General features: G+C 41.3%; 1 protein-coding gene across 4 annotated transcripts in view; it reads right to left on the reverse strand.

Moving 5' to 3' along the window:
• The window catches only part of TPX2 (TPX2 microtubule nucleation factor), a 54,175-nt gene that overhangs the window by 26,585 nt on the left and 15,407 nt on the right, over positions 1–12,183 (reverse strand). For 2 of the 4 annotated variants that reach the window (XM_070051967.2, XM_008256161.5), the window contains exons 3-6: positions 11,979–12,101; positions 7,270–7,396; positions 5,041–5,166; positions 3,389–3,514 (exon numbers count right to left, since the gene is read on the reverse strand). In XM_070051967.2, coding sequence (XP_069908068.1) covers positions 3,389–3,514; positions 5,041–5,166; positions 7,270–7,396; positions 11,979–12,101 — 502 coding nt within the window. Of the gene's footprint in view, positions 1–3,388; positions 3,515–5,040; positions 5,170–7,269; positions 7,397–11,978; positions 12,102–12,183 lie in introns of all 4 variants that reach the window. The other 2 variants (XM_008256162.5, XM_002710846.6) reach the window with 1 other exon arrangement.

Here is a 12,183-nt window from a genome sequence, read left to right on the forward strand (position 1 = left end):
GGGTATGAACCAGCAGATGGAAGACCTCACTGTCTGTCTCTACCTCTCTCTGTAACTCTTTCAAATAAATAAAATAAATCTTTAAAACAAAACCTATATTTTTATTTATTTTTTAAAGATTTATTTATTCTTTAAAAAAAAAAGATTTATTTATTTATTTGAAAGTCAGAGTTATGGCCGGCGCCGCGGCTCAATAGGCTAATCCTCCACCTAGCAGCGCCGGCACACCGGGTTCTAATCCCAGTCAGGGCGCCAGATTCTGTCCTGGTTGCCCCTCTTCCAGACCAGCTCTCTGCTATGGCCCGGGAGTGCAGTGGAGGAGGGCCCAAGTGCTTGGGCCCTGCACCCCATGGGAGACCAGGAGAAGCACCTGGCTCCTGCCTTCGGATCAGCATGGTATGCCGGCCGTGAACCAACGGCAAAAGGAAGACCTTTCTCTCTGTTTCTCTCTCTCACTTGCCACTCTGCCTGTCAAAAAAAAAAGAAAAAAAAAAAAAAAGTCAGAGTTACACAGAGAGAAGGAGAGGCAGAGAGATGGAGAGAGTTCTTCCATGTGCTGGTTCACTCCCTAGATGGCCGCAATGGCCAGAGCTGCAGCGATCTGAAGCCAGGACCCAGGAGCTTCTTCTGGGTCTCCCACACGGGTACAGGGGCCCGAGGACTTGAGCCATCGGTTTTCCCAGGCCACAGCAGAAAGCTGGATGGAAATTGGAGCAGCTGAGACTTGAACCAGCTCCCATATGGGATAACGGCACTGCAGGCGGCAGTTTTACCCACTATACCACAGCACCGGTCCCCCAAAAAACTATATTTTAAACCTGATAAAATAATCAAAATCAAAAATTATCTAATGAACAGATACTTATTAGATAACACTGTGAAAAATAAATCAAAATATTGAATAATTTCAGAAAAAATAGCTGAAACAGAGTAGAGAAGATATTACAGAAAATCCATAAATCTGACAATATGATGAGTATTTATGTTGCAAGAAAAACTAAAATTAAAAGACTAATAGAGAGGCAAGCATTGTGGCACAGCAGATTAAACCACCATCTGTAACACCAACATCCATATGGGTGCCAGTTTCAATGCCAGCTGTACCACTTCCATCCAGCTTCCTGCTAATGAGCCTGGGAAAAACAGCAAGTGTTTGGGCCCCTGCACCCACATTGGAGACCTGAATAGAGTCCCAGGCTCCTGGGTTTGGCCTATGGCATTCCCGGCTGTTGCAGCCATTTGGGTAGTGAATCAGCAGCTGAAGATCTCTCTCTCTCACTCTCTCTCTCTATAACTCTCCATTACAAATAATAAATAAATCCTTAACAACAACAACAACAACAATAAAAACTAGAATAGGAAAAATATTTCCAAATATAGCAATGGGTTAAGATACATAAAATGAGTGTAATAGAGTCTTTAAAAGTAAAGCCAAATAAGCTTCAAATCCCAATGTCATTTCATTTTCTGTCTATATAATCTTGAGAAAACTATTTAAATCTTTGAGCCTGTTTTCTCCACTAAAAATTAAGGAATGTAAATACCCATGCTCATGGAATATTTGTGGCTGTTAAATCAGATGTTCCTAGAGTGCTTGACACACAGTAAAGTTCAATATATATATACAGTAGCCACTCTTTCTTTTTTTAAGATTTACTTTTTATTTGTTTGAAAGGCAGAGTTACATGGGGCAATCAGTATTGTACCATAGAAAGTTAAGCCTCCACCTGTAGTGCCAGCATCCCGTATGGATACCAGTTTAAGCCCTGGCTGTTCCATTCCCAATCCAGCTCCCTGTTAATGTGCCTGGGAAATCAGAGGATGGCCCAGGTGCTTGGGACCCTGCACCCACATGGGAGACCCAAAGTAAGCTCCTGGCTCCTGGCTTCAGCCTGGCCCAGTCCTGTGGTTGTGGCCATTTGGAGAGTGAACCAGAGGATGGAAGATTTCTCTCCTCTCTCTCTCTGTAACTCAAATAAACAAATCTTAAAAAAAAAAAAATAGTATTGTCAATAAATTAAAATAAAAATAATTTGATGCTGGGAAGAATGGGGAGATGGTCTAAGAAAAAAATTTTTTTAAATCTCAGGAAGAATACTTTTTTTTATTGAGATCTATCATACAATGTGGTGAATATAATTAATAATAGCAGAGGCTGGCACTGTGGCAGAGCAGGTAAAGCCACCACCTCCAGTGCCGGCATCCCATATGGACACCAGTTCAAGTCCTCTTCTGATCCAGCTCTCTGTTATGGCCTGGGAAAGCAGTGAAGATGGCCCAAGTCCTTGGGCCCCTGCACCCAAGTGGGGGACCTGGAGGAAGCTCCTGGCTTCGGATTTGCACAGCTCCAGTTGTTGCAGCCATCTGGGGAGTGAACCAGTGGATGGAAGACCTCTCTCTCTGTCTCTACCTCTCTCTCTAACTCTTTCAAATAAATAAAATAAATCTTTAGAAAAAAAAAAAAAGCAGGTAAGCTTACAAGGTTATAAAAATATTCTTTCAAAGCCAGTAGTATGTAAATCAGTACTTTTATGGCAGAAATAAAATTGGCAGAGAACAGGTGTTTAGGCTGGCAGTTACAATACTTTTCTCCCATACTAGAGTACCTAGTACATGGTTCTGGCTCCTGATTCCTGCTTTCTGCTAATGCAGACCCTAGGAGTCAGAGGTGAATGTTTCAAGTCACTGAGTTCCTGCCATGCACATGGACAACCTGGACTGCATTCTTTGCTCTATATGGGCATTTGGGGAGTCAATCAGCAGTTTGGGGAGTGCTCTTGCAGATGCTCTCTTCTCCCTCTAATAAATAAATGCTTTTTAAATTGCCTATAAATATCAACACCCATAAAACCAGTCAGACCTTTTGATCACAGAATCTTTCCTTATGCTGAGAAAACCACTCAGAGAAATGGCTCTACCTGTGAAGTTGGTTCACAGATTACTTATAAGAATAAATACTGGAAACTATGCTTTTAACAGGATATGGTTAAATATAATTTGATGATAAATGAGACAACTTCGCAGCAGCACAGGGGAAAAAAATGAAATGGTCTCCAGGCAAGTGAATAAAAAGGATGTTAATGTTATTTGACTGAAAATACTTGTATGTATGTTTACTTAGGTAAAGACTAGAAGGGAATTGGAAAAAAAGATCTATTCAATTTAGGTACTAAGAACATTTCCAACTTTTCTCTTTATTCTTTCTTTTTATTTGCTTTAATAGCATGTGTTCCTCATTGTTTTAAGAGTTGAACACCATCCAAGAACAGAAAAATTCATCTCAGGATGTCACAGCCTTAATAGTTTCCCAAGCTCCAAGTGTACCAGATTGCCTATGTTCCCATTTGTAATTTTACCCTATTTCACTCTGAAAAGAAAAGAAACTTACCTTACAGGTGGTACACAAGCTACAGTGTGTCTGCTACCTTTAGCTTTTTCTGGAGAAGATTCATTCTTGCCAGAAATATCTTTACGAGCACTGCCTTCTTCCTCTGATTTCTTCTTATTATTAGAACTGGAATGGAAGAGGACAAAACATGCATAACTTGTTAAGTATATCACATACCACTCACCTCCCTAAATCTACTATGTGTGGATGAAATTTTCTCATTCTTTAGGATAACAAATATGCTTCAGCTACAAGATTCTTCCAACAGTATCATTAGATCATACATACCAATGGTTCCAACGAGTAAGCTTTGAGAAAGCCAGTGGAAGTTAAGAATTTTCCAATGGTAAAGAGGAATTTCACTTGCTCATCATCAAATGATCAAACAGCAGACAGCTACTTGCCTTTCTGATACCTATTCCATCTCTTTCTTACTAATAGAACCCCAAATTTTGAGGAGGAAGCAGCAATGCACCAAGTTACAAGTAAGGATTATACTTGACAGCCTCTGTTGCAACTAGGGGATCCAAATGACAGTCTAGGGAACTAAGACATAACTGAAACAGATGGGGTTGGTGCTATGGTATAGTGGGCTAAGCCTCCACCTGTGGCACTGGCATCCCATATGGGCACCAATACGGGTATAGGAGACCCGGAAGAAGTTCCTGGCTTCTGGCTTTAGATAGGTCCATCTCTAGCCATTGCGCCCATTTGGGAGGTGAACAAGCGGGTGGAAGACCTTTCTCTTGGTCTCTCCCTCTCTCTGTCAGTAACTCTGCCTCTCAAATAAATGCATCTTTGAAAAAAAATAAATAAATAAATGGTTTTGAGAAAGATTTCACTTTCCTGCTATATTGGTACTGCCTACTTCTTTTGCCCTACTCTCCTTGAACATGATATGCCTAGAAATATAGTGGCATTGTGGCACAGTGGGTTAAGATACCTCTTACAATGCCAGTATACCATACTACAGTGCCAGTTTGCTTCCTGGCTACTCTAATGTGCCTGGGAAGGCAACCGATGATGGACCAAGTGTTTGGCCAGCACAGAGTTCTAGGCTCCTGGCTTTGACCTGACTCAGATCTGGTTGTTGTAGCCATTTGGGGAAGTGAATCAGTGGATTTAAGATTTTTCTGTCTCTCCCTGTCATACTTCCTTTCAAATAAATAAATATTTAAAAAATAGAAATATAACAGAAATCTTGTGACAATGAGGCAACAAGGAAAAGGAAAAAGCTAAGAATCACAGATGTTAGCCCTAACACTGTTCTCTGAACCAGTCAGCAGACTGTACTTCTACACTTCTGTGAAAATAAATCACTACTCATTAAACCACTGAGACTAAATAGACTAATTAACTTGCAGCAAAATACATTTGTAACTGGTAAGAACAAGTACCAAGTACTCAGCTTTTTATTAACCTGTGACAACTACAATTTGAGCACTCTCCAAGTTGACAAGTAGCCATTCACCTAACCATGGTCATGGCTTTAGAAGTTTCCCAAGCTCCAAGTGCATCAAAGGGATTAAATATGTTCCCAGTTGTGATTTTACTCTATTCACTTTAAAATTCAAATTCAGGAAAGAAACTTATCTTACAGGTATACAAGGTACAATATGTCTATCCTTGCAATAAGAAGCATAATTACTTACACTTTCATTTTTTTGGAAGGTGGAATGTCACTAATGATTCCAGGAGTGGCACATCTCTTAGCTTTCATGTTTACATGGCATTTTTCTTTCTGTTCCAAATCCTTCTGAGCAGAGAGTCTAACAGATCTTCTATGGTGAAGGAATTGACAAAATTAATCGAAAATGAATGTATCTACTACAGATATGCAAATTTTCCTTAGAAACATGCAAGTATGTCAAACTACAATAGCTATAATAAGTTTAGTATTAGTATTTCCACTCTAAGAATTTAATCTTTCTCGTCCATAGATTTTGCAATTCAACACACAGGGGCCGGCACTGTGGTGTAACAAGTAAATGAAGCCTCCACCTGTAATACCAGCATCCCATATGGGCACTGGTTGAGTCCCAGCTGCCTCACTTCCAATCCAGCTCTCTGATATGGCCTGGGAAAGCAGTAGAAGATGGCCCAAGTCCTTGGGCCCCTGTACCTGTATGGGAGAATTGGAAGAAGTTCCTGGCTCCTGGCTGTGGATTGGCCCAGCTCCAGCCATTGCGGCCATTTGGGTTGTGAACCAGCAGATAAAAGACTTCTCTCTGTCTCTCTCTGCCTCTGCCTCTCTGTAACTCTGCCTTTCAAATAAATAAATAAATCTTGGGGCCAGTGCTGTGGCATAGCAGGTAAAGCTGCCACCTGCAGTGCTGGCATCGCATATGGGTGCTGGTTCAAGTTCCAGCTGCTCCACTTCCAATCCAGCTCTCTGCTATGGCCTGGGAAAGCAATGGATGATGGCCCAAGTCCTTGGGCCCCTACACCAACATGGGAGACCTGGAAGAAGCTCCTGGCTTTGGACTGGTGCAGCTCTGGCCATGTGGCCTTTTGGGGAGTGAACCAGCAGATGGAAGACCTCTCTCTCTCCCTCTCTCTCTCTTTAACTTTGCATTTCAAATAAATAAATAAATCTTTAAAAAAAAAAATCTTGGGGGCCGGTGCTGTGGCACAGTAGGTTAACGCCCTGGCCTGAAGCACCGGCATCCCATATGGGCGCCGGTTCTAGTCTCAGCTGCTCCACTTCCAATCCAGCTCTCTGCTGTGGCCTGGGCAAGCAGTAGAAGATGGCCCAAGTCCTTGGGCCCCTGCACCCACGTAGGAGACCCAGAAGAAGCTCCTGGCTCCTGGCTTCAGATTAGCGCAGCTCTGTCCAGTTGCAGCCATCTGGGGAGTCAACCAATGGTTGAAAGACCTCTCTCTCTCTGCCTCTCCTCTCTCTGTGTAACTCTGACTTTCAAATAAATAAATCTTTTTAAAAAAAAGTTAAAAAAAATTCAACAAATAAAATTTGATTATTTAAATGCTGGTTCGGGCCAGTGCTGTGGTGTAATGGGCAAAGCCACCACCTGTGATGCCAGCATCCCATATGGATGCTGGTTGAGTCCAGGTTGCTCCAATTCTGATCCAGCTCACTGCTCTTGTGCCTGGGAGAGCAGCAGAGGGTGGTCCAGGACTTGAGCCCCTGCCACTCATATGGGAGACCCAGATGAATTTCCAAGCTCCTGGCTTCAACCTGTCCCAACCCTGGCTGTTGTGGCCATTTGGGGAAATAATCAGTGGATAGAAGACCTGTCTCTCCCTCTTCCTGTCTATAAATCTGCCTTTCAAATAAATAAGTAAATCTTTAAAAAATGAATTAATAAACCAGTGTTAGTAAATAGACCCCAATGAAGTTGAATAAAAAACAAAAACAACAACTTGCTGACAATTACCTTCTCCTTTTCTAGGTGGAGTGGGCATCTAGCTTAGCAGTTAATATGCAAGTTGAAATGCCCATATTACATACCAGAGTGCTTCAGATTTGAGTCCATCTCCATTCCCAATTCTAGTTTCCTGTTAATGGGCACCCTGGGAGGTAGCAGTGATAACTCAAGAAATTTTGCCCCTGCCACCCATGTAGGAGACCTAGATTGAGTTCCTAGCTCCTGGTTCAGTCCTGCCTCATCCCGGCCAATGCAGGCATTTGGGGAGTAAGCCAGTAGATGGGAGTGCTCTCTCAGCCTTGGACAAGCAACTTAGTATTTCTGAGTCCTCATCTACAAATTAGCATATTATCTATAACTAATAAATGTTATAAGGATTAAATAAGACAAAATAGAGTCTAACACAGTACACACACATAGTAGGTACTCTGCCATTATTATTTATTTTTTACATTTTTTTGATAGTCACAACTTTTGAGTACCAGACAGTCTTACCTTTGAGGTTGAGCTGGAGTATTTTTCAATATTACTCCCTCCACTTCCAGGGAAGAATAAGCATTTGAAGGCAAAGACTGTTCCACAATATTTTCTTTTTCTGCCTCTTTGTAATAAGTGTTATCAACTGTGGGAGATCAAAAACTAGTTAGCACTGAAAGTCCAAGGAATGAGCTGGAGATACATAATTTAATATAGATCAAAAAACTATACACACACACACCTCCTAAGCAATGAAACATTAGTTCCAGTGAACTCTTATGCAGAAGGCTAGTTTATAAAAGCAACTCTCTCATACATTATACACATGTATTGAATTATAACACTGTAACCCAAAAATATTACATAGAAATATTACGTGTCAATTTAAGAAAAAGTTACTTTGGTTGAAACAGAAATGAAGTATCCAGGGCCCTGTCCATTTGCAAGCCTAAGACACTACCTCAGAAGAAAGCACTCCAAACATAACCTCTTAGCATTTCAGAACATTAACAAAGATAAAACTCTGAAAGCTTACATCGAAATCACCCAGGTAAAAATAAAAAGCACTGAATTTCTCATTAGTAATACAGGTTAGAAGAGAAAAGAACAACGTAGTTAAGTAATGTTCAATCTACAATTCTATATTAACTCAACCTTTCAACTATATATGAAAGTGGAACGACTTTTACAAATATGAGAATTCAAAGTTTTCCTCCCTACAACTAATCTGAGGACGTTCTTTGAACATGTGTCCCTGCAAAATGAAGTAGTATATGAAGAAAGAATATTCAGAATAAGGGAGCAAAGATATTAACAAAAAGAGAAGTGCCCTCCCAAAAAGGCAGCTTTAACTTCCAAGAATCACTTTCTAAAATGAAACTGACTACAGTGTAGCAAAAAGTTAAGCAATTGATAACATTTAAAGAAAAGAAAATGCACATGATCTTGATATCAGAATCATCCTCTGTGACCCAGAGGTCATAGCAATGGAACTGAAGAGTCAAGAAGAACCAAGAAGGAATGACGAGATTGGCGCTGTGGCATAGCAGGTAAAGCCACCACCTGCAGTGCCGGCATTCCATATGGGTACCAGTTAGAGTCCTGGCTGCTCCACTCCCGCTACAGCTCCCTGCTAATGCGCTTGGGAAAGCAGCAGGAGATGGCCCAAGTGCTTGGGGCCCTGCACCCATGGGAGAGACTCAGAAGAAGCTCCTGGCTTTGGCTTGGCCCAGCCCTGACCATTACATCCATTTGGAGAGTGAACCAACAGATGGAAGACCTCTCTCTCTCTATCTCCCTCTTTCTCTCTCTGCCTCTCTAACTCTGCCTGCCTTTCAAATAAATACATCTTAAAAAAAAAAAAATGAATGAAGTTGTGTCACACTAACTGATCTGGCATTGATTATTTACATAATCATGATAATATGAATATTGCTAATATAATCAGATTATAAAGCATTATAGACATAACCTTATAGATATTGCCTTCCCAGGCACATTAAAGTAGAGTAGCCAGGAAGCCAATTGGCACTGTGATATGAGATACTGGTATTGTAAGAGTTTATCTTAACCTACTGTGCACAGCAGGTTAAAGCCCCAGCCTGCAGCGCAGGCATACCATATGGATGCTGGTTCAAGTCTCAGCTGCTCCACTTGCAATGCAGCTCCCTGCTAAAGCTCCTGTGAATGCAGTGGAAAATGACTCAATGGCTTGGGCCCTTGTGGAAGAACAAGAAGAAACTTCTGGCTCCTGACTTTGACCTGGCCCAGCCCTAGTCATCACAGCCATTTGGGGAGTGAACCAGCAGATGGAAGACATCTCTCTCTGTCTGTCTCTCTCTAACTCTGCCCTTCAAATAAATTTTAAAAATATATTAAAAAAAAAAAAGTATCCTAGGCAGAGGGAAAAACATTGCCAAAGGAATGAGAATGTATAACAAGAATGAATACAGGGGCTGGCACTGTGGCATAGTGGATAAAGCCACTGCCTGCAGTGCCGGCATCCCATATGGGTGCCAGTTCGAGTCCTGGCTGCTCTACTTCTGATCCAGCTCTCTGCTATGACCTGGGAAAGCAGTAGAAGATGGCGCAAGTTCTTGGGCCCCTGCACCAGTGTGGGAGACCAGGAAGAAGCTCCTGTCTCCTGTGATCGAAACATCGTACCTGTAGCCATTAAGGCCATCTGGGGAGTGAACCAGCAGATGGAAGACCTCTCTCTCTCTGCCTCTCTGTAACTCTGCCTTTCAAATAAATAATCTTTAAAAAAAAAAAAAAAAAAGTTCATGGAATTTAAAAAAAAGATCAGTTTCAAGAGTAATTCCTGGGACCATCTAAAAAGAAAAAATGAATACAAAGACTCTGAGGAGTTTAAGGGTCACACATTTAAGTAGGGTACATGGTCTTTACCACAGGGTAGATCCAACAGAGGCCTCTTACTTAGGGACTTACTGTTGTATGTGACGATGTGAATCACTGGATACAAAACAGTCTTTACTCAAAGTGCATTCCCTCTCAATTTAAGAAAAGCAGAAAGATCACAGCAACAGAAAATCTGTCACACTGAATAAATAAATGAAATTCAACTGAAAATACAGCCCTAAGGCCCATGGTGTTCAAAGCACAAAGATATTTCAAAAGGATCATGAAAAATGGAGTTAAGAGGTAAGTTTATTTTGGAGCAAAATTTTGAAATCCATGCACTGTGGATGTTATATTAGCAGTATTCACATTATCATGATTATGTAAATATTCAATGCCAGATCTGTTAGTGTAACACAACTTCATTCATTCCTTTTTTAAAGATTGATTTATTTATTTGAAAGGCAGGCAGAGTTAGAGAGTACATAATACACATTTTCCATGAACTTAATAAAAATTGCTTATTTTAATGGAAAAGCAGTTACAGAGAGAGTAAGTGAGAGAGACAAAGAAAGATTGAGATCTTTCATCCCCTGGTTCACTCCCAGTGGTGCAATGGCCAGGGCTGGGCCATGCCAAAGCCAGGAACTCCATCGGGGTCTCCCACATGGGTAGCAGGGGACCCAAGCACTTGAGCCATCTTCCAATGCTTTCCCTGACACACTAACAAGGAGCTGGATCAGAAGTGGAACAGGTGGGACTCAAACTTGCACTCATATGGGATGTCAGCATCACAAGAGCTGGCGTAACCCACTGCATCACAACTATGACTCCTCCATGAACTTTTTGAAGACCATGTTTCAGATGAAACATGCCAAACAGTTCTATTCCCTCTGTAAGAAGGAGAAATTCACCAAAGTTCAAGGTGCTTACCCAGACCCCAAATTCAGTATTTATCTCCTATAACCATGAATCATTTCACAATCAGCACAGCAGCTCAAACTCTGTATACTAATCGAGTTCACTGAAAATACAGCTATTTCTCCGATATAGCCCCTTTAGTTAACTTTTTCTCCCCATAAAGCTTTATTTGGAAGAGAGAGGTACAGAGAGGCAGAGGCAGAGAGAGAGAAGTCGTCCATCTACCAGTTCACTCCCCAAATAGTCAAAACGGCCAGAGCTGAGCAAATCTGAAGCTAGGAGTCAATCTGAAGCTAGTAGCCAGGATCTTCTTCTGGGTCTCCCACTTGGGTGGAGGGGCCCAAGCACTTGGGCCATCCTCTACTGCTTTCCCAGGCCTTAGCAGAGATCTAGATTGGAGTGGAATAGCCGGGACTCAAACAGATGCTCATATGGGATGCCACACTGCTGGTGAAGGGTAAGCCCATTGCGCCACAGCACTGGCCTCTAGTCAACTCTTTTAACTGGAGAGTTTTTAATGGTGTGACTGAGAATGATTTCAGATTTACCCACAGAACAATTTTCAAATATTGTGTAATGATGATGGTAATGGCTGCTCAGCTAACAAAAAATATTGAAATTTTACATTTTCAGTAGGTGAATTACATGCTGCGATATATGTAGAGCTGTTTTAAAGTAATCATTTTAAAGACGAATTTATGACCTCTTACAGAATGCTTCTCATGTTCTCATCAAGTAAGACAATATTCTGCATATTAAGTAACTGCTAGTTTAAATGTCAATCATCTTTTAAAATTTCTTGTAAAAATTCTTGTACAATGGTTCTCCTGTTGTTTTGTTTCCCAGTCAGACACACAGGAGAGCTTACATTAAATTTTATTATAAGGGGGCTGGCACTGTGGTAGAGCTGCCACCTGTAGAGCCAGCATCCCATTTGGTCGCCAGTTTGAGTCTTGGCTGCTACACTTCCAATCCAGCTCTCTACTATGGCCTCAGAAAGCAGTAAAAGATGGCCCAAGTCCTTGGGCCCCTGCACCCATGTGGGAGACCCAGAAGAAGCTCCTGGCTCCTGGCTTCAGATTGGTTCAGCTCGGGCCATTGCGGCCATCTGGGGAGTGAACCAGCGATGGAAGACCTCTCTATCTCTCTTTCTCTGTGCCTCTGCCTCTCTGTAACTCTGCCTTTCAAATAAATAAATAAATCTTTTTTTTTTTTAAATATTATAAGAAGACAAACAGTTATGTGTCTGGCAATAAAATTACGTATTACCTTAAGTTACAAAAGATTTTCAAAAAAGCACAGCACAGCACATTTTTTCCCATGAGAAAATTAATTAGTCAATTTAATTATTAATAAAAAGCATTTAGATAATCTTCCCCCTCAGGTTTCTATTGTACTGTCTCTTCTTTCTGCCAAGGAACTTTTTTTTCTAAAATAGTCTTTTTTACCTTGTCTCAGAGGTGTGACACCAGCTTGCTGAAGATTAGCTTTCCTCAGAGTAGTTTTGCCATGCAAAAGCTCTCCTGTCCCATTCTTCCCAGGAAATTTATTCTCCAAATTGGCCTTCTCCTCTGTGAAAAGGTAAGATCATTATCATCCGAAAAATCAGTAAGAAAGCTATAATCAGTGCCACATACTTAAAATGGGGACTAA

This window comes from Oryctolagus cuniculus, chromosome 11 (genome assembly GCF_051225735.1).
Source record: "Oryctolagus cuniculus isolate XC-2025 breed Fujian yellow rabbit chromosome 11, ASM5122573v1, whole genome shotgun sequence".
NCBI classification, from domain to species: domain Eukaryota; kingdom Metazoa; phylum Chordata; class Mammalia; order Lagomorpha; family Leporidae; genus Oryctolagus; species Oryctolagus cuniculus.